Source organism: Lipotes vexillifer, unplaced genomic scaffold, assembly GCF_000442215.2.
Source record: "Lipotes vexillifer unplaced genomic scaffold, Lipotes_vexillifer_v1.1 scaffold534, whole genome shotgun sequence".
Taxonomy (NCBI): domain Eukaryota; kingdom Metazoa; phylum Chordata; class Mammalia; order Artiodactyla; family Lipotidae; genus Lipotes; species Lipotes vexillifer.
Window position 1 is genome coordinate 2,308,941 of NW_006787833.1, and position 23,330 is coordinate 2,332,270.

At 47.4% G+C, this 23,330-nt stretch overlaps 1 protein-coding gene across 2 annotated transcripts in view; it reads left to right on the forward strand.

Moving 5' to 3' along the window:
* The window catches only part of FAM171A1 (family with sequence similarity 171 member A1), a 133,563-nt gene that overhangs the window by 72,020 nt on the left and 38,213 nt on the right, over window positions 1-23,330 (forward strand). For both annotated transcript variants that reach the window (XM_007460881.1, XM_007460880.1), the window contains exon 3: window positions 9,237-9,329. In XM_007460881.1, the coding sequence (XP_007460943.1) occupies window positions 9,237-9,329 (93 nt within the window). The remainder of the gene's footprint in view (window positions 1-9,236; window positions 9,330-23,330) is intronic.

Consider the following 23,330-nt stretch of genomic DNA (forward strand, 5'->3'; position numbering starts at 1 on the left):
GGGGGTGAGATCGAAAGTTCCAGCCCTCTAATCACATGGTTCTTTCCCCTGGCAACCAGCCCCCATCCTTGGGTTATCTAGGGGCCTTCCAAAAATTACTATATTAACTGAAACTCCCATGGTAAGTGGCTTGTTATAAATAACAAAAGATACCTTTATTGCCCTTATCACTTAGGAAATTCCAAGGGTTTTAGGAGCTGTGAGGCAGGAATGAGACCAAGACCAAATATATATTACTTATTATAAATCACAATAGCACATTACTATTCACCACTGCAAAGCAGCCGGTCTACCACAAGGGGCTAGGATGGTCCCTGACATGGGTTCAGCTGGGGATGGAGTAGGTGGGAAGCAGCAGACGGTGCCGCTTCAGTCCCCTCACCTCAGGCTCCATCTAGTGCCTGGACCACGTTACCTGCCGGCACTATTGCTCTGAGGCTAGTGGGGGTGGGCGGGTGGGAAGAGCATGGGCTTTGGACCGGGGTTCTGGCTCCGGGTCTGTGCTTGAGCCCCTCCAGCTTTGATGCCAGTCTCTGCAAAAGGGAGCTGATACCACATAGTAGAGTGGTTCTGAGTAAAAAGTGGTTCATGCAGGTGTACTAGCTTACAGTACCTACAGCACAGTAGGGGCTTGATAAATGTGTAGCATCTAACACAGTGCCTGGCAAAATGCCAACGTTAGTGCTCACCTGTGTGCCACTGGACACGCCCATCAGGGTCCCTGCTGCCCCTGAGGCACATGGGAGCTAAATGTGACTGTGCCCGTCTTTTCCAGCCCCTGCATCTACCCTCAGCCACAAAATTCTCTTTAAGTTCAATTTACACTTATTGAGTAGCTACTGTGTGCCAGGCACTACCCTGGCCACTGAGGATACAGATCTAAAGACGCAGAACTCGCCCCTATGAACTTGATCGTTTAGTTATGAAGTCAGCCACAGAACCTGATGCCTCCTGATGGGATCAATGCTGTGATAGATGTAGGTGCCTACGGGGATGCTAGGGACCAGTTCACTGGCCTAGGTGAGCAAATAAAGGAAGGCTTCCTGGAGAGGCTGAGAGGGGAGCTGAGTCTTGAGGATGAATAGATATTAGCATCAGAAGGTGCTTGTAAAAAGATCCAGATTCCAGGACTCAGCCATTCAGACTGGGCAGATTGACCCAGGAATCTGCATTTTCACAAGCAACTCCTACCCGCCCCCCAGGGTATTTATGGATAAAAATGTTCACTATAGTTTAGGACCACTGCTTTGAGAGCTATGGAAAGTGGATTTGAAATAGGTACAACTGAGGAAATCCTTTAGCAAAATGTTAGAGAAAAGGAGATAAACCTGAGAAATATTTAGCAGGCAAAATCCAGAAAGCCTTGGAGAATGAGTGGGAGAGATGTGAGGGAAGGGACGAATGAGAATAAATGTAAGTTGAGTCTCGGGTTTCTGGCTGGTGATGGAGTGGATGGAATAACGGACGGGCGGTGGGCTTGGGAGACCTGCCACCGTGTGGTTCCCTCAAGTTGACTTGATTGATTAATGCCGTCGGCTGAAAGAAGCGCTCTTCCTCCCTCCCGTGTGCAACCCTCTCTACAGGCTTGGGGCTCAGGCAAAGGTGGGTGGAAGTGGGAGTGGAGGTGGGGAGATGGGGAGAAAGAGATGCGTGTCGGGATTGTAGTTGGTGATGAATTTAGCATAGATTGGATGGAGCTGCCTCTGGGACGCCAAGTGTGTTTGGGCTTTAGTGGTTCTGGCTCCGGGTCTGTGCTTGAGCCCCTCCAGCTTTGATGCCAGTCTCTGCAAAAGGGAGCTGATACCACATAGTAGAGTGGTTCTGAGTAAAAAGTGGTTCATGCAGGTGTACTAGCTTACAGTACCTACAGCACAGTAGGGGCTTGATAAATGTGTAGCATCTAACACAGTGCCTGGCAAAATGCCAACGTTAGTGCTCACCTGTGTGCCACTGGACACGCCCATCAGGGTCCCTGCTGCCCCTGAGGCACATGGGAGCTAAATGTGACTGTGCCCGTCTTTTCCAGCCCCTGCATCTACCCTCAGCCACAAAATTCTCTTTAAGTTCAATTTACACTTATTGAGTAGCTACTGTGTGCCAGGCACTACCCTGGCCACTGAGGATACAGATCTAAAGACGCAGAACTCGCCCCTATGAACTTGATCGTTTAGTTATGAAGTCAGCCACAGAACCTGATGCCTCCTGATGGGATCAATGCTGTGATAGATGTAGGTGCCTACGGGGATGCTAGGGACCAGTTCACTGGCCTAGGTGAGCAAATAAAGGAAGGCTTCCTGGAGAGGCTGAGAGGGGAGCTGAGTCTTGAGGATGAATAGATATTAGCATCAGAAGGTGCTTGTAAAAAGATCCAGATTCCAGGACTCAGCCATTCAGACTGGGCAGATTGACCCAGGAATCTGCATTTTCACAAGCAACTCCTACCCGCCCCCCAGGGTATTTATGGATAAAAATGTTCACTATAGTTTAGGACCACTGCTTTGAGAGCTATGGAAAGTGGATTTGAAATAGGTACAACTGAGGAAATCCTTTAGCAAAATGTTAGAGAAAAGGAGATAAACCTGAGAAATATTTAGCAGGCAAAATCCAGAAAGCCTTGGAGAATGAGTGGGAGAGATGTGAGGGAAGGGACGAATGAGAATAAATGTAAGTTGAGTCTCGGGTTTCTGGCTGGTGATGGAGTGGATGGAATAACGGACGGGCGGTGGGCTTGGGAGACCTGCCACCGTGTGGTTCCCTCAAGTTGACTTGATTGATTAATGCCGTCGGCTGAAAGAAGCGCTCTTCCTCCCTCCCGTGTGCAACCCTCTCTACAGGCTTGGGGCTCAGGCAAAGGTGGGTGGAAGTGGGAGTGGAGGTGGGGAGATGGGGAGAAAGAGATGCGTGTCGGGATTGTAGTTGGTGATGAATTTAGCATAGATTGGATGGAGCTGCCTCTGGGACGCCAAGTGTGTTTGGGCTTTAGTTTGAAAAGGGTTTGGGGCTTAAGAGGTTTGGAGGTGGAGGTGGAGTTTGGGGTCATCAGCAGCTTTTTTTTTTTTTTTTTTTTTTAAAGGACTGAGTTTTTCCAGATAAATTCTGTGTTCAGTAATTTATTCCTAAGAAATTCCGTGTTCAGTAATTTATTCCTATGATAATGGGTTATTTTATTGCTGTTGCCAGTCTCCATCATGGAAGGTGCCAGTAATTCAAGTACCTCTGGGTTTTTGTTTTTTGGGGGGGGTTTTTTTGCGGTACGCGGGCCTCTCGCTGTCGTGGCCTCTCCCGTTGCGGAGCACAGGCTCCGATGCGCAGGCTCAGCGGCCACGGCTCACGGGCCCAGCCGCTCCGCGGCATGTGGGATCTTCTTCCCGGACCGGGGCACGAACCCGTGTCCCCTGCATCGGCAGGCGGACTCTCAACCAGTGCGCCACCAGGGAAGCCCTCATCAGCAGCTTTTAAGGGAGACTCAGAACAGTGATCTCACCCAGAGAGTGGAGGGGAGTGGGCCTGGGGCAGAACCCTGGGAAGGCCAGCACGATAAGAAAGGTGGTCCTTGTTAGGGTCTTGCTAAAGAAAATGTTTGACCTCCCCCATTTTTCACACTGAGAAATCACTGGAAATAACCCTGGGGGAAGTGTAAATGGTATCCGGACACCTCAACTCCATCTTTGCTGTGGTGGGGTGGGGGGGGCGGGCGCGGGGCAGCAGCACAAAATACCACTGATTCTCACCATCACAGGAGTTAACGTTCTGCAGTCACCGTGAGCACTGAGTTCGTGAATCCTGAGCCATTGCTCCCAGGGGAAGTGCAGGGTTAGGTTCCTGAGAGCCTCTGGTCACGTTTTCATCCACTGATCAGTACATCTCCTTGTTTGATGTGTGTTTCTATTGCAAGATACCTGACTCAATATATATTGTTGGTTCATTAACCTTGAACTCATGGCCGACAGCACCGTAACTCATGGCTAAGGGAAGCTTGTCTAACGTGTAATAAGGCACATCCCAGCCTCCTGCAGTTAGAAACACTGGACAGCACTTTGGGCCAGCACTCCAGGGGCTGTTTGAAGCAGGGAAATCACCAACAAAAGGCGCAAGAATGCAAAAACTTGGCACTAAATTGATTGCAGGAAGGATGCTTATGGTGTGAGTGCTGAAACGAGAGGGCAGAGCGTCTGTCACCTTGGTCGACCTCAGCTGGGAGGAGACTCAGACTTTTGGCATCACAAGTATTGACTCGGGGTTACAAATAACCTTTAGCAAGTAGGCACATTTGCACATACTGAACCGACAGATAAGGACGGACTGTACTTTAATTACATGTGTTTTGACTTTGTTAACGTGATCATTTGAGAAAAAGGCAACCATTTTCATAATATCCATTCTTCTTAAATGAGTAAATAATGGGGAAAAAAATGTAGTTTAATTCAAAGAGTTTTGGACTAGGCTTGAAGATGCCTGGGTTCTAGGCCTGCCCGCCGCCAGCTCTGCTCACATGTGGGGGCCCATCACAGCTTTCTGAGCCCAAATCTCTAGGGTCTAAAACTAAATCAATTAGGACTGAATAATTTTCAAGGACCCGCCCATGTCTTTCTTTTTCTGTGCTTTTGCCCTGTCTACATAACAAGATCCTCTTAACTAGAATCTAACAGAAAACGTGAGCAAAATTTAGACTGGTCTGATGTGAAAAACAGAGTATGCTGTTGTTTTCATGCATATTTTTGAAGGTACACTTTTGGTATTCCAGGTAATTGAGTGAGGAGGAGAGAAGAATTGGGAGCCTTTTCTAAAATATTTTTAAAATTTGAAACTAAAAAATAATCTCTTTACTACATGTCTGCACATGGCTTTGTTTGCATACGCGTTCTTATGAGATTTGGGAATAGATTTCTTTTCTCATCCTTGACAGTAGTTCCTGGAGGATGTGGGGTTTTTTTTTTCCCCCTTGCATGGAAGCGGCTACATATTGGGCACCAGGGAACCACAGCAAAAGGAGAGTACCCTTTACCTTTGGCAGCAGGTAGGAACATTTTAAATATATATTTAAATTATTTTTATAATATAATAATTTTACATATTTATATATTAGATATATGTATTTATATATGCAGGCAGACCTCATCTTATTGCACTTCACTTTATTGCACTTTGCAGATATTGTATTTCTTGCAAATTGGAGGTTTGTGGCAACTCTACATTGAGCAAGTCCATCGGCACCATTTTCCCAAGAGCATTTGCTCATCGAGTGTTTGTGTCACACTTTGGTAATTCTCCCAGTATTTCAAGTTTTTCCATTATTATTATATTTGTTATGGTGATCTGTGGTTTTCGTGTTACTATTGCAAAAAGGTTACAACTCACTGAAGGCTCAGATGACGGTTAGCACTTTTTAGCAATAAAGTACTTTTAAATTAAGGTGTATCTGTTGTTTTATAGACATGATGCTATTGCACACTTAATAGACTGCAGTATAATAGAAACATGACGTCTGTATGCATTGGGAAACCAGAACATTGACGTGCCTTCCTTTACTGCGATATTCGCTTTATTGGGGTGGTCTGGAACTGAACCCGCAACATCTCCAAGGTGTGCCTGTATATATATCTGTCTAACTACGTTACATGTCTGCCTAAAGGCATCTGATGTCCTCAGGATCAAGTTTAGACTAAACAGAACCCAGGGACCTCCTCCCCAGCCGCTTCTCCCTACGTTTCTCACGGTCTGGTCACCCTGGGCAGTTTGTTATTCTCTGAAGGAATCGCGTTTTACCCGCTCTGTGCTTGTCTGCACTGTTGTTCCTTTACTGTTCTCTCTGCAAGCTTGTCTTCTATCCGTTAATTCCCAGTGTGGTTGTTCTCTGCGCTCAGAAGTGTTCCAGCCTCTCCCAGGTAGAGTTAGATGTTCCTTTCTCTCTACTTATCAAAAAACAAGACAGCAGTCAGCATCTCCTCTCTGATGGGTAATATACCGTCTGCCTGCAGGTCTGAGGCGTCTCTGCCACCTCCTGCCCAGGAAGCCCTTGCAGGTGTCTCCACCACCCACGTCTCATCATAGTCATTACAAGAAATCATCTTTTCTCGTATATGAAATAGGGTTTGCAGAAGAGTTTGCTGGAGTGGATGTCTGATGTTTGGAAGCACCAAATGCTATAGGCAAGAAACGTTTCAAAACATCCTGTAATGGTCACACGCATCTCGAGAGACCAATCACAGGGGATTCCAGCTCAGAGTCCCCCAAGCCAGACAACACAGAGGTTTTCAGGACCAAGGAAATGCCTTCAGGCTCTGTGTGAGCTCTTGAAGGGAGCAGTGTGGTCCAGGTCTGTACCTAGAGAGGCGGGGAGGGCAAAGCCATAGTCTGGAGGTGAGCTGTTCCCTACAGGCACCAGCAATCTGGTTCTTCTTTCCTAGCCATTAGGTGCCCTGTGCCCTTAGGTGAAGGGATCTCTGTTTAAGATGGTTAAGTTTCCCTGGGATGTGGTTTTGCAGGATTTACCCGAGTCAGGCTTCCTCCCTTCAGTCCTGGCTCACACACAGGACCTGATCCCCCCTCCCCCAACTTGGTATAGATTTTTCTTCCAACTTTAAACCCCCAAGGTGAATTCCTTTTTTTTCTTGCTTGATTTATTTATTTATTTTTGAGATATAATGCATATCACCATACGATTCACCATTTTAAAGTGTATAATTCACAAGGTTGTGCAACCATCACCACCGTCTACTTCCAGAATTATTTTCTTCACCTCCCAAAAAACCCTCATGCCCGTTAGGATTGACTCGCTGTTTCCCATTCCCCCAGCCCCCAGCAACAACTAATCCCTCTGTCACTGTGGATTTGCCTGTTCCACATATTACAGATGAATGGAATCCTCCAGTGTGTTGGCCTTTTGTGTCTGGCATCTTTCACTTAGCATGGTGTTTTCCGGGTCTGTCCATGTTGTAGCGTGAATCAGTACTTTATTCCTTTTTATGGGTGAACAATATTCCATTGTATGGATAGACCACGTTTCGTTTATCTGCCCATCAGATGATGGCTATTGGGTTGTTTCCACTTTCTGGCTAGTATCACTGATGCTGCTCTGAACATTCATGTACAGGTTTTTGCATGAACATATATTCTCAGTTCTCCTGGTTATGTACCTGGGAGTGGAATTGCCGGGTCACATGGTGATTCTATGTTTAATATTTGAAGGAACTGCTGGATTGTTTTCACAGCACCAAGGTACATCCTTATCTTTGTCACGGCACTTGCTACGTTCTGCTTATCCTACAGCTGTTGGTTGTGCGTCCAAGTCTCCTTCTAATGTAGAACCCTTGAGGACACAGACTGCCCCCAACATTGATCTGTTCCGCACGTCTAGCTCTGGGCCTTGTACATATTGGCAGCTAAATAAATGGAATAAATGTGTAGGGAGAAGTGTCAGGTCCAAGGCCAGCCGCTCACTGGTCGCCCCTAGCATTATCCAGAGCCAATTTTGCCAAGTAATTGATATTCTTAGCATTTGATATTTCTGGTTCCTAATATTATCCTTGAAAGTTACTTTACCTCTCTAGGCCTCCCTTTCCTCCTCTTTAAACTTAGAGACTTAGGCTGGATGGAGTCCAAGAAGCCTTTGAATTTGAGTCTGTGAAGCATAGCAGTCGAGGTCAGACTGCAGAGTTCAAATCCTGGCTCCAGTATTTACCAGCTGCGGAGTCTTGGACAAGTTAATTCCTTATCTATAAATCTGTTTCCTTACCTGTCAAATGGGCATGTTAATAATACCTATTTCATAAAGCTGTTTTGAGAGTTAAATAAATTACCAAAATTAAAGCACCTAGAATAATGTCTGACATGTTAGTGAGGGTTCAGTAATGTTAGTGATTATTGTTATTCCATAATATGTTGATTTGTTTTTTTCTTAAAATTCATGATCTCCCCAGAAACGTGTAGGCTTTGTGAATTTTTTAGTTGGAAGTCCATGTACTTAAACAAGAATTTTTAAAAATAGCACAAGTTCTGTCATCTTATTAGCTCCCAGAGTAGGGAAGGAAGTTTTTTTTTTTTTTTTTTTTTTTAATCATGAGGCACACAGTAATCTAAGCACATTATTTTTAAAGTCTTTCTTAATGTTAATACCCAGTGTTTTACATCCATGTAGTGTGTACATTGTAACTTTTAATAGATTCCTAATGGGAGGAGGTTCAGATACTTTACTAACAGCTTCTAACGAATAAAAAATACATAGTTGACTATTGTAGGGCAAGCAGTTGTTCTTGGAGAGATTGCAGGACTCTTGGCGTTTTGAAAGCCTTTTGCTAATAATACTTAAAGGAAAAACTTTCTTTTCTCTCTGTTGACGGTACTTCTGACACCCGACGGGTGGGTTTTTTCTCAAGCCAACCAGTTCTCCAACTCTCTGGACACCGACTGGGTGACCTGCAATTCAATTCAGTTCTGACAGTAACTGTCCAGAGTTAGCTCAGAAGCCACAGGTTAAGGGTTCAGTCCCACAAGACCAAGTGCCACTTCAGACACAAGCCCCGGGTTGTCACCTGTACTTCTGACCAACCAGCTATAAATCAGAGGTTCTCACGATCCCCTCCCTGGGTTCATTTACTATCACGGCTCACAGAACTCAGGAAAACAGTTACATTCACGGGTTTATTACAAAGGATATTATAAAGGATGCAGATACACAGCCACATGAAGAGGTACAATAGGGTGAGATCCAGAAGGGTCCAAAAGGAGCTTCTGTCCCCGTGGCGTTGGGGTGTACCCTCCTCCCAGCACATATACTTGTTCACCAGCTTGAAGTTCCCCAAAGCCCGTACCTTGGGGACTTTCATGGTAGCTTCATCAGTCATGGCAGGCATGATCGGTCATTAGCTGTCCACCGCCTCTGTCCTCTCTGGAGGATGGCAGGTGGGACTGAACGTTCCAAGGTTCTCAGCATGGCTTGACCTTTTTGGTGAGCAGCCCACCTCCCGGAGCCCACCCGGAGTCTCCTCATCAGAACAAAAGATACTCTGATCGCTCAGGAAATTACAAGGGATTTAAGAGCCAGGAACCAGAGGCAGAGACCAAATATGTATTTATTATTATGCCACACTGCGAAAAATCAATATTGTTGATTGAGTTGAAATTGGTTAAATTTACCATCTTAACCAGTTGAGAGGAATGCAGAGTACTCAAAAAACTGGAGTGGGCATTTTGATTTAAATGTTTGAATTCCCTCATATCCATCCTTGTTTCTGCAGTGTTTTCTTCGCTGAGCCTGGGCCTGCTTCCAGAACGATCTGCTACTCTGATGGTGTATGAAGATGTTGTCCAAATAGTCTCAGGATTCCAAGGTATGTTCGATATTTAAAAAGAGAAGTGAAGTAACTCTGGGGCCAACTCTGAAAATCTCGTGAGGGATGACTCTTTTGTCAGGTAGTGATGGCCGTGAATGTGCCCACAGCTGGAAGTAACCATGCCTGTGGTCCCTACGAGTGCACGACACATTGGCATTTTGGTAAAATGTCTCTTGGCTGTGGACTTTTTTCTTCTCGGCCCAGGCTTTAAGTGCATGAGAGGTAAGAAGGGGCTCCACCCTCTGTTCACACCACATCTCTCTCTTCTCCGAAGGCGAGAATATTCATCCTGGGGTCAGAGTCCGGACCCTGTCTGCGCCTCACTGACCATTGGGCGGGGTCTCTCTGAAAAGGTTCATAAGCATTTGAGAGTATAGAGTTTCAGGTTTTTTGGTTTTTTTTCTTTGGCCACGCCGCATGGCTTGCGGGGTCTTAAGTTACCTGAACAGGGAATCCCCCTTAGTTGCCCCCTGCAGTGGAAGCATGGAGTCCTAACCACTGGACTCCCAGGGAATTCCCTAGAGTTTCAGTTTTGCAAGACAAAATGGTTCTAGAGATCTGCTGCACAACAATGTCAATACACTTCACACTAGTGCACTGTACACTTAAAACTGGTTAAGATGGTAAATTTAATGTTTTGTGTTTCTTACAATTAAAAAAAACTCTTCCCTTACCAAAAAAAAAAGAGAAAAAACAAAAAGGTTCCTCGGTGTTCGAGTGTGGCCTTTCTCTCTCCCTTGTCCCTCGTTTTTTTTTTTTTTTTTTTTGCTGTACGCGGGCCTCTCACCGCTGCGGCCTATGTGGGATCTTCCCAGACCGGGGCATGAACCTGTGTCCCCTACATCGGCAGGCGGACTCTCAACCACTGCGCCACCAGGGAGGCCCCAGTATTCCTTTCTTTTAATACCATTTTTATACCAGTCATTCTCTACCTGACCAGATCCAGGTGCCATTTGCAAACAAGGTGACCTGATTTATTCCTTTTTTTATCGAGTAGCTGTGGGAACGTACAGGGAGGTTCACGTGCTGTTCTTAGAAGACATATGTAAAGAGAAATAAGTAGAAACGTCTGGGAGCGTGTGTGACTCGAGTTGGGAGAGAAAAGAGGAACAGAGACACAGATTTTCATGTCATCTGCGTAGTGAGAGCCCTAAGATAGCATCTTTTTTTTCTCTTCCTAAGAGAGCAGAGCTAGGCCCGAATCCTCAGCACCCTTTCATGTTAGAACCACACTGGGGCCTACTGGCCTTGGTACCTCCAATCTCTCTTTAGTTAGCTTCGCTATTGTCGTTTCACAACTGAAAGACAGTGGAAGAAAGTGAAAGATACTTTTTCTCCTCCCGTCTTACTGAGATATAATTGACATATACCTTTAATGACTTGAGATGTGTATATATTACACAATGATCACAGCTGTAAGTCTACTTAACGTCCTTCACCACACAGAGTTTTTTCTTGTGGTGAGAACTTTTAAGATCTACTCCCTTAGCAGCTGTCAGATATACACTACAGAATTGTTAACTGTAGTCACCATGCTGTACGTTACATCCCCAGGACTTATTCATTTTATAACTGGAAGTTTGTGCCCTTTGACCACCGTTATCTGCTCTCGTCACCTCCTGCCTCTGGTGACCACCAATCTGTTCTGTTTCTGTGAGTTTGTTTGTTTGTTTTTAAGATTCCACATATAGGTTGTTTGTTTGTTTGTTTTTAAGATTCCACTTATAGGTGACATCATACAGGATTTGTCTTTTTCTGTCTGATTTATTTCACTAAGCGTGATAGCCTCCAGGTCCATCCATGTTATCCCAAATGGCAGGATTTCCTCCTTTTTTATGACTGAATACAGTAAGTCCCCTACATACGAACGAGTTCCTTCCGAGAGCCCGTTTGTAAGTCCAGTTTGTTCGTAAGTCCAACAGAGTTAGCCTCGGTACCCAACTAACACAACTGGCTATATAGTACTGTACTGTAATAGGTTTACAATACTTTTCACACAAATAATACATTAAAAAAACACAAAAAATAAAGAAAACATTTAAAATTTTACTGTACAGTACCTTGAAAAGCACAGTAGTACAGCACAACAGCTGGCATCCAGGGGCTGGCATCGAGTGAACAGGCAAGAAGAGTTACTGACTGGAGGAGGGAGAGGAGGTGGGCAATGGTAGAGCTGAAAGGTCCTCAGCAACAGGAGATGGAGGGCAGGCGGCAATTTCACTTCACACCTGACACTGATGGAACGCACATTCGCATCTTTGAAGTTTGCAACTTGAAGGTTTGTATGTAGGGGACTTACTGTAACATTCCATTGCATATATATACATATGTGTGTGTGTGTGTGTGTACACATTTCCTGTATCTATTCATCCATCAGTGGAAACTTCAGTTGTTTCCATGTCTTGGCTTTTGTGAATAATGCTCCTGTCTTTGCCTGAATAAGTAACTTCTGACCCTGGGTGACCTCAGCCACTCATGGCCACACCGGAACAAGTGGCTGGAGGAAACCTCACAGCTGCATCCTCTGGTTACACAGACCTCAAGGTGGGCATCAGCCCTGCAGGACCGAGGCCACTTCCTAATTACTTGTTTTCTGACTCTCCGAGATGGCTGTTTCGTGCCCTGTCACTCCCACATGCCGTTTTCTCCCACTCTGTAGTGGGCGAGCGTTCAAGCTCGTGCATCCCCCAGAAACGCTCCCCTGAGCGTCCTGTGCTCCAGCCACTGCCCTGCTTCTCTGCTGTCCTTTGGGAAGGACTCTGCTCCCTCGTCTCTGCTTTCTCGCTTCTCCTTGCCTCCTCAGCACACTCCGGGCCGGGTTCCTCCCTCAGCGCTTCGTCAGAGTGTCTTATGGCCCCCGTGCGGCCAGACCCAAGGTCACTTCTCTCTTCCTCTCCCTGGATGTCCGCACAACATTCAACACAGACAGCTGGTCACCCTGTCTTGAGACTTTCTTGCTTTCGCTTCCCTATCATGCCTTGCCTTTCTTTCCAGCTCTCGGTTACTTCTCCTCTGGACGCTCCCATGACTGTCCTGGGTCTCTGTTTCTTCTTCCCAATGCTCTCCCTAGAGGAGCTCATAGACCCTTGGCTTTCATGCACCCTGGGCACTGATTACTCCCATTTCCCCCTAGAGGCGCTTATTTGGTATCTTGACTTGGGCGTCTGGTAGGCATCTCAGACTCAGCAGAGACGCTCAGAACTGTTGATGTTTTTGGCCTTCCGTCTCAGTGAGTGGTGCAAGCGCACACCTACGCACCCAGCCAAGACTCTAGGAATCGTCCTTGATTCTTGTCCTCACATCTGGTTCTCCTGCAGACCCTCTTTTCTCCATAGGTGTTGCTGCCTCGTGAATCCAAGGCACCACCATATCCCCCAGAGAACTGCGGTGGGTTTTTCACTGGTTGCCCTGTGCCCACTCTTGCCGACCTGTAATCTAGTCTTCACAAAGTTACAGCGATCAAGTCGCCTTGCTTCCACTCTTCAGTGGTCTTCCCATTGTACTTGGAGTAAAATCCCAATTCCTTACACTCAGGGCTGGACAGCCCCTGGCCCTGAGCCTCTGGTGGCTGCCACTCTTACCTGGAAGGTCGCCACTGATGAGAAGGGGCGGAGATTGTATCTACACACAGAGCATCTTCCCTGCACCCCTTCCCCCTCCGACTTCCCTTTCAGCCCCACAGTTCCCTTTGTCGAGCTCTTCTCTTTCACAGCCACCTTTGACGTGCACGGCACCCTCATGACTCATCCCTTCCCAGTCCCCCTTCCCAGGAGCTAACCTTAGCAAGGTGTTTGTGACAAGGACTCCAACTGCAGCCCACAGGGTCTATTGTTATGGCCACGCTTTACCCCATCGTGGTGCCAGACCTGCTCGTCGCCCCCTGCTCTGCTTCTCCCTGCCATCTGCCAGCCCTGATGCTGAACTGTCCCCTCCAGTGGCTCCCTGAAGGACCTCGGTGCCTGTGTCGTTTGCCCTCCGTAAGCAGAGTCACCTTGTGAACATGCAGCAGTCCTGATGACCTACATCTCCCATGAGTCACACAGAGTTACAGCCAGCGTGGCCCTTTAACCCGAGTAATCCCACAGTGGTTATCCCTCGGTCTGCCCACACTTGCCTTCTTTTTTTTTTTTTTTTAAAGATTTATTGATTGATTTGTTTGTTTGGGTGCACTGGGTCTTAGTTGTGGCAGGTGGGCTCCTTAGTTGTGGCTTGCCAGCTCCTTAGTTGCAGCATGTGGGCTCCTTAGTTGCAGCAGGCAGGCTCCTCCTTAGTTGCGGCTCCAGGGCTCCTTAGTTGGGGCACGTGGGCTCCGTAGTTGTGGCAGGCAGCCTCCTTAGTTGCAGCATGCGAACTCCTAGTTGCGGCACGCATGTGGGATCTAGTTCCCTGACCAGGGATCGAACCCAGGCCCCCTGCGTTGGGAGCGCGGAGTCTTAGCCGCTGCGCCGCCGGGGAAGTCCCACACTTGCCTTCTTTCTGCTGCCCACATGTTGCACATTTGCACTGCATGGCCCATGCCCTGAGTCAGCCCTGGTCTCGGTCTCCACCCGGGCCACTGCAGTGGCCTCCAGCTAGTGTTCTGGTGTCCGCTCGCTGAGCTAGCGTTGGCGCTGGACTTGAGAAGATCAACCAGATGTCCCATCTCTTGTGTCTCCTCCCAACACACCTTGCACTGAGCTGCCCGAGTGATCTTCCTGGAGCAGAACCCTTTGCCCACAGAGTGAAATCCCACCTCCTTACACAGCATGCCCTGGCCTCCTGACCTGGCCTCAACCTCCCTCCTAACGGCTCTTCTCGTCCATGTCTTGTGTTCTAGCCTAACTGAATTTCTTTTTCGATTTTCCACCTGAGATGTCCCACCCCATCTTCCCAATCTCTCTTCAAATTCTCTTTGGACATCAAGACCCGCTTCAAGGCCACACCCTCCAGGAGGTCTTTTCTGTGTCTTCCCTGGAGACGAGATTCATGCCAGTGTCTTGCCCTTCACCTTCAGCTGCCAAGGGACTTATATCTCGGGACCCACGACTCAGAGGGGTCACCAGTCCATAGTGTGGCCAGGGGCTGGGACCCAGCTGGAGGACAATCGCTGGAGCCATCAGTTCTTCTCTCTCTTCCTTTTACCGGGGTGGAACTAAGAACCCAGAAGAGATGAGACTCTCAGCTGACTCTGTGGTCACGAGATGCAGTGGGTCTGTAATCACACCAGGTCATCTGCAAGCCCAGGTTCGAAGGGAACAGAAAGTATGAGTCAGAAAAGGGAGCTAGTCGGTAGCAGGCCAGCGAGAAGCAGACCGGGATTTGTGGAGTCATGTTAGTGGCACAGCATTCAGGTGAAATCCACAAACTCCTGCCACGTGGTCCCAGAGCTGCCCTGAGCCCAGACCCAGGTGTTTCTGCGCCTTCCACGACCCCCGCACCCCCACCCCGGCTCCAGCCTTGGATTCCACACATCCTGTCTCCCTTATGCCCCCTCCTGTCCTTATCAGTAACCAGGAGGATAGATTAAAACAGCCCTCCAGCTGGGGTTTCTGTATCTTACCACGATGCCGCCCCTTCTGCCATATTTGGTAGTAATATCTTACCTCCCAGACTAAAACTGAAAAACTTGAATAACAAGGAGGGGGTCACCGTTCACCCTAGCATCCCCAGGGCCTGGCCCCATGCCCGCCTTAGGATCCATACACAATGCGCAATTCACTGAAGGGCTGAGTAAATATTTAAAAACTGTCCAAATCCCACCTTTCTTTGCAGTTCCTGTATAGATCACTCAAGCTCGGGTTAATTATTTTCTCTGTTGTGGCTGCTAAGAGGACAGTTCACATGTACACACACGCACACAAACATACAGAGTATTTGAATAACTCTCTCTCTTTCTAAGGAGCAGGAAGTATGGCTGTGTTATAAACCCAAGGATGTAAGACATTCATGGCAGTTTTCATTATGGTAGTTTTTGTTATGGTTAATTTATTCAGTCTAGTGTATCACTTCCCTCCTGTATGTAACCGGAAACTGAGAACCATTTATTTCTCCCTTGCCAAAAATCTCATTTACATTCCAGCTTTTTTTAAAATTGTCTACATTTTAATTTTTTAACTTAACGCTGCTTTGTGAGTTTAATTATTGCTAGTTGTACTTTTCCTTGTCTCAATAGAGTGGAGGCATGGCAGGAATGACACCGGGTGAATTCGTTTCATGTTTTCTTACCAGTTGGAAGGAGAGCCACGTGAAGATAATTTTTTGGTCTTTGCAGTTCTGTTCCATAAAGCGAATACAGAACTGAATTTCTAAATAATATATCGAATTTTTATTCTCAAACTGGCCAAGTGTAGGTGCATTTATTATTCTTTCAATGGAATCAGAGGAGAAAAAAATAAACTCTTGCTGATCAGAAATGTAAGTACTGTCAGCCGTTTGAGTTTTTGTGTGTTGCTTGGGTGTTACCGTGTGTCAGATGATCCCCCCAAGGAAATGGGGGAGGTATAGTGTGATGACAGTTTGACAAAGCCTCACCCGTGTTATGTGCATAGTTTTGGGTGATGCCCCGTTGTTTGGTTTTACGTGACACTGAAGCAAAAGATTTGAAAGTACAAAGGCCACTGGGTGAGAGAGGTGGAGACAGGAGAGGCGGGGATGTTCTCTATGGGAAGATGTTTAATGCTTCAGGTGAAGTTTTTGTTTTGAGATGTTTACAACCAAATAAAATAGAATAAGCTCATGGTTAATGAGAGTTTTCCTTGAAGAATAAAAGACTACTCACTTGTTTTCCTCTCTCTAGGTACGCTATCTATTTAAATTCTGACCATACACACCCTAAAACTATTCCCATCAGACGAGGTGGGATTATGTGCAGTGCCTTCACACACACACACACACACACACACACACACACACACACACACACACACAGTAAATGCATGTTTCCAACGGAACTGGCCTTAGCATTCGATTTCATTTGAAAAGTGAGGAAAGTGATTGCGTTATCATTGTTGACACTATTTTATATAGAAAGCCTGGAGCAGTCTTATGATAACAGTGTGGTGAAGGGGAAGGACCGACATAGTCATTGATTAACTACAGTATAGGGATCTTTCCCAACAGAGGCTGGGTCTAAAAGTATGCTCGTTATCACAGAGTGCTTGCAAATTGCTTTTACATTTCTTTTTACCTTTTTTTAATTGAAGTGTAGTTGATTTACAATGTTCTATTAGTTTCAGATGTACAACATAATGATTTTTTTAATATATGATACTGCATTTAAAGTTATTATAAAATATTGGTTATATTCCATCTGTGATATCTTATATCCTGTACCTTACTTATTTTATACCTAGTAGTTTACACCTCTTAATCCCCTACCCCTGTCTTGCCCCTCTCCCCAATGGAAACCATTCGTTTGTTCTCTGTATCTACGAGCCTGTTTCTGTTTTGTTATAGTCATTCATTTGTTTTATTTTTTAGATTCCACATATAGGTGAAAACATGCAGTATTTGTCTGTCTCACTTTGTTAAATTTAATACCCTCTCGGTCCATCCCTGTTGCTGCAAATGGCATTATTTTGTTCTGTTTTACGGCTGAGTAGTATTCCACTGTGTATATGTACCACATCTTCTTTATCCATTCCTCTGTTGATGGACACTTAGGTTGCCTCCATATCTTGGCTACTGTAAATAATGTTGCTATGAACATTGGGGTGCATGTGTCTTTTTGAATTAGTGTCTTCATTCCATTTTCTTCGGATATATACCCAGGAGTAGAGTTGCTGGATCATATGATAGTGCAAATGGCTTTTAAACTTTGCAGTGAGATCATAGGAGAGTGGAAGGAGAGAGCACTTGTCAATTGTTCTATAAGGATCATTTGCTTTGAGAGTTTTTTGTACTTTGCTGAGGAACTGAAAGCTTTCAAGGAGGAGTTTGATGGTGATTCCAAAATGTAACCTCACGACCATGAACCATAAGGTAGGAGTTGTTGCTCTACTGCCAGCTCTCTCAGACCTTCATGCTGTCTCGGGAGAAACAGCATGTTGTCAACTCAGAATGTGATGACGGTAAATAAGAAAGTACCATCAAGATGCCCCGGGCTGCTCGTGGCTGCACTGTCATCAGGCCAGCTGGCATCACCCAAACCAGCAGTGTCCATCCTGCTGGGCCTCTTCGCTGCTCTCTTTACGGTCCCCAGGACAGTCCCCTTTCTGTTCCCCAGGCAGTGCTGTCAGACTCTCCCACGCTCTGCGCGCACTCCCGACCTGCGTGCCCAACTCTTAGCCATGACCTTGGCGATGGTTCCAGGGAACATAGAGGCCATCGGGGAAGGCCGCCTTCTATGGCCTGCTTTTCTGCATCCCCTCCTAAGGAGACATTGTGACGTGTCTCCCCGTGGCTCCTCTCCCACCAGGAGCCTCTTCACATCACAGTCAGTCCCTCATCTAATGTCCTCCCCTCCCACCTCCCTCTGTTTGTGCCGAATCTTCCATCTTTCTCCTCTGGTTCTTCCTCAGCTCCCAGAATTATGAAGCCCTGCCCTTCCAGGGAAACCCATCTTAATCCCTATTCCTCATTTCCTTTCCCACTCAAACTTCAGAGCTGTCTGCCCTCGAGAATTTTCTTTAGGGCTTTCTCATGCTGAGTTCACGGACGCTGAGCTGCCAGCTCCGGTGGCCTCGTCCTCCCTGCGTCCCCGAGCTGGGGTCCTTCCTCCTGCGCTTCCCCTCCCTCCTTGTCTCCTGTTCACTGCTTCCCCGTCTCCTCCCCGGTGCTCCCTTCCCCGCCTCGCCCACATTCCAAAAGTGGCTTCCAGCTCCAGCCGCCTCCTCTGTCTTCTTGCCCGAGGCCACTGTCTTTATTTGGAGCTATATCGTTTCTCACCGAACATCTCACAAGAGCCTAGCTGATGCTCTGACTCTAGGATTTCTCTACCCACAGCCACCCCCCACTCTGCTATCGGAATTTGGTAAAAACGAACACGATTCCTTCATTCCCGGTCCAAAAACCCCCGGAGACTCTCTCCCCTGCAGGTTGCCTCGAGTTCAGACTCCTGACCGGCGTGCACCAGGCCCTTCACGAGACTCCCCCTCTGTCCGGAGCCCACGCAGCCTGCACGGGGCTCACGGGGAGGCCTTGGCCTCTAGCCACGGTCCAGATGTCTGTCACCCCTGGAATTTCTCTCCTGGGTGGTTGATGGTTCTCTGCTGAAGCTTCTCCTGTACTTTTTGGGCGTAACCCTCTATTCTGGCATCAAAACAGTATGATGATTCAGCCATTGCCATGACTACCTTCTCTACCCTGGAGTCCCAGGATGTCAGGACCTTCATCCTCTTCCCCATCATGTATCCTGTGCCCCGGGGCAGAGGAGACTCTGTCCGTGTCGTCTGGGTCATTCTGAGGACACACCGAGTATCTTGTGGAATCCTCTCAGTCAGGGGCAGTTTCCCCCCAGGGGCATCTGGCAATGTCACAGCTTGGGAGCCACTCCTGGCATCTAGTGGGTAGATGCCATGATGCACAGGACAGCCCCTGTCCCCCAGCAAAGAAGTGCCCTTGTGGCCCAAAACGTTAATAGTGCTGAGAATGAGGGATGGTGACCTAGTCAGAATTGAGACAGACCATTACTAGGACCCAGTGAGTTGCCCGGAATAACTCATCTTTACATTTAATCCTATAAGCATGGGTTTCACAGAACACCTGCTCTTACGGAGCTGCCATCTAAATGGGGAGAGGCGATGGGAAATTATTGCTGATCCCGTACCTGGTATGTACCAGGAGGCAATGTGAGACATCGTATCATTGCATGTGTGTTCTGAGCTAACATCCTAGCAGCCGTATCATGAGACAGGCGTGGGCCACACCCACTTTAAAGATAAAGAGCCCAAACCCCAAAGTCACTCAGCTCAAAGGTGGTAGAGGAGAGATAGAAACAGAGAGATATACACAGTGATGCTCCTACGCATGTCCTCTTCTCATGACGCCTCTGGTTAGGGAGATGCTCAAATACACAAATAAATACAATACCAGGCGCAGGAAGATGGGTTCTGTAAGAGACGTATTACAAGTAGAGTTTAGAGCTTGGGGTGGGATCCAGAAAGGCCACACAGGAGAGGTGGCATTGGAGGTGCACCTTGCATGACGGGTAGGATCTGCAAATAGAGACGACGCGGAGAAGCTCCAGATGCGGGGAAGAACGTGAGCTCGTGCACAGAAGCAGAGCTGCGTGGGCCAGAGGGTGAGGGCAGTGGGCACTAATAGCAGAGCATCTGTTCTGACGTGGGCAGGTGTGCTAGGAAGGGATGCAGAGGTCGGAATTCAAAGAATTCATCTCCGCCTCCTGCAAACAGAATGACTGTGGGCCTCTCTGGGCCTCAGTTTCCTACCCCGTAAAGAGAGGAGAGAGCTCCTTCCTTCTTCACGGGATTGTTGTAGGTTTGTTTTTTTTTTTAATTTTTATTGGAGTCTAGTTGATGTACAATGTTGTGTTAGTTTCAGGGGTACAGCAAAGTGAGTCAGTCATATATATATATATAATCTCCACTCTTTTTTAGATTCTTTTTCCATATAGGCCCTTACAGAGTATTGAGTAGAGTTCCCCATGCTATACAGTAGGTCCTTATTAGTTATCTATTTTATATATAGTAGTGTGTATATGTCAATCCCAGTCTCCCAATTTATCTCTCCCCCCTTATCCCCTAGTAACCATAAGTTTGTTTTCTACATCTGTGACTCTTCTGTTTTGTGAACAAGTTCATTTGTACCCTTTTTTTAGATTCCACACATAAGCAGTATCATAGGATATTTGTCTTCCTCTGCCTGACTTACTTCACTCAGTATGACAATCTCTGGGTCCATCCCTGTCACTGCAAATGGCTGCATTATTTTGTTCTTTTTTAGGGCTGCGTAATATTCCATTGTGTACATGTACCACACCTTCTTTATCCTGCTGTAGATTATGAAGTGAAATAATGTGTATGTAAGATCTTTGTAAGTTCTAAAGTGCTGAACTACACCTCCCACGAGAGAAGTGGGGCAGCAGTTCGGGTCTGTGTTGGTCTGTGATTGTTGCCGCTGTTGTTAATTTGGGAAGCGGTGGATCCACTGAAGGTTTCTGGGTGGGGAAAGGCGGTGATGAGAGTGGAACTGGAGAACCATCAGTAGATGAGGCGGGAAAGGGGTGAGGCTGAAGTACAGGGGAAGTTAGGAGACTTTTGCGATAGTTGAGGGGTCACGTCACAGGGTAGTGTAGGGTGGAGGCAGGACGGAGGGAAAAGAAGATGCTAGAAACGTTGATAAGGGAAGATTGGGCCGTCCTGGCACTTGAGCGACGAAAAGCGATGGTGGCAACCTGGAGTCAAACACAGGTGTCGGGGGGAGCGGGGCTTTGTTAAGTTGGACAGAAGGTAGTGATGACTTTAGTGCCTGACGGGCATCCGCGTCGAGGTGCAGAGGAGGCGGCGGGAATGCAGGCGTGGAGTCCCCGGCACGACCGGAAGGTAAGTGGTGAGGCTCCAGCAGGAAGGAGAGTCAGGCAAGTCAGGAGACAGGAACAGCAGAGGCGACTGCGGTGAGCCTTCGAGGGCTGTCGCATCCGAAGTAGGAGGAGAAACAAGCACTCACAGAGGAAACAGCCGGCTACTCCGGGGAGAGCGGAGTGCAGCACCGTGACCCCGCGCGGGGGCGGGGAACAGTGCGCATCATTGTGAGTAGCTGGAGGCAGGAAGGCGAGCCAGGGTCACGGGTTTGCGGATTATACAGTCGTCAGGTGACATTTCCAAGGGCGGCGTGGGGGAGGGGGATGAAAGCCACGTCCCTGGGCGTTGGGGGGAAAGAGAGGAGGCTTACGGGGATAACAGCAAAAGTGGTGTCTTGCTGTGGTTTTTCTAACTGAGGAAGAAAGGAGTATATGTATTGGCTGGGGAGGAAAAGCTTCTGGAGAGAGGTTTTTGATGAAGGCAAGAATAGTGGATCGAGTCACGTCTTGCAATAAAACAAGCAAAAGTTAGGAAACTCGGGTTGACCTTGGGTGAGGGCAGGGGCAGAAGAGGCAGCAGAAAAGAGGGAAAAAAGATTTTAAAGTGCAGCCGGAGGGGGCTTTCCTGGTGGCGCAGCGGTTACGAATCCGCCTGCCAATGCAGGGGACACGGGTTCGAGCCCTGGTCCGGGAAGATCCCACGTGCTGTGGAGCAACTAAGCCCGTGCGCCACAACTGCTGAGCCTGTGAGCCACAACTACTGAGCCCACGTGCCGCAACTACTGAAGCCCACGTGCCTAGAGCCCGTGCTCCCAAGGAAAGCCACCGCAATGAGAAGCCCACCCCAGTGTTTTTAGTAGAGTCGGGTCTGAGCATTTGGGGGATGATGGTGGAGCCCCAAGGAGGATGGAGCATGACACAGCTGCTGTGGGGAGTGTGGAGGAGAGGCATCCAAAGAGGGACAGACCCGTCCCCCTCCATCCTCCCCTCACCACCCAGTCAGGTCCCCCTCCTGAAATGTGTGGGAACTCGGCAGCTTTAATCCATAAACTTAGGCTTAAGAGCATAACCACCCCGCAACCCGACACGTACCCACTTTAGATCATATTTATGCTGCGGCTCAGAGTACTTCGACCCTTACACCCCTCAGACGTTTCTCGGGGCATTTCATGAGGCAGAGCCCGTGCTCCTGTATTCGATCCCCCAGCGGCATCAGGGCGTGCCAGTCACAGCGTGTGTCAAAGCAGCTGGACCAGCCACACCCTCTTCGAGTAAACCTGCCCCAGCGTCACCGCTCTGTGCCCCCCACTCCTCCAGAAGTGGGGGACAGACACGGTGTCTGGTCGGGGAGCGAATTCTTCTGCACAGAAAAGGGAAGGGGGGCAGCAGGGGAAGAGGAGTGGGGAGAGGTGTGTCTCCCGCTGAAACGCATGGTGTGCCAGGGAGAGACAGAGGCAGAGACATGCACACAGGGGCAGAGAGAAATAGACACATACACAGAGACAGACAGACAGACACCGAACTGCGATGATACGTGATATCACTTATATGTGGAATCTAAGCAAATAATACAAATGTATCTATTTACAAAACAGAAATAGACTCACAGACATAGAAAACAAACTCATGGTTACCAAAGGGGAAAGAGCAGGGGAGGGGGTAAGGGATAATTGAGGAGTTTGAGATTAACAGATACACACTACTATATATAAAATAGATAAGCAGCAAGGACCTCCTGTATAACACAGGGAATAATATTCAATGTCTTGTAATCTATAATGGAAAATAATCTGAAAAAATATACGTATAACTGAATGACTTTGCTGTTCACCTGAAACTAACACAATATTGTAAATCAATTATACTTCAACTAAAAAAAATGAGGAACTGGGACCTCTTTGGTGGTCCGGTGGTTAAGAATCCATCTTGCAACACAGGGGACTCCAGTTCGATCCCTGGTCGGGGAACTAAGATCCCTCGTGCCACGGGGCAACTAAGCCTGCGCGCCACAACTGCTGAGGCTGCGTGCCTCAACTACTGAGGCTGCATGCCTCAACTAGAGAGCCCACATGTTCTGGAGCCCATGCGCCGCAACTACTGAGGCTGCATGCCTCAACTAGAGAGCCCACGCGCCGCAACTACTGAGCCTGCACAGGCTTCAGAGCTTCACAACTAGAGAGAAGGCTGCGTGCTGCAACGAAAGATCCCACGTGCCGCAACTAGGGCCCAACGCAGCCAATAAATAAATAAATAAATAAATAAATAAATAAATAAATAAATGAGAAGAACTAAAACCTAACATCTCTCAGTAGAGTAAAAAACAATAAAAAAAAAAATGAGGAACCAATGACAAAAGTAGCCACCTCTTTAAAATCTCCCTCAATCTGAAAAGGATACCATTTTAAATTGAATTTAAGGAGGACTTCTTTAAACTTCAATTTATTAAAATTTAAAATCAGAAAAAAAAAAAAAAAAAAAAAAAGAATGGGAATGAGACGCCCAGTGGCCCGAGAGCTGGGAACAGCCTCGGTTGTAGTGTC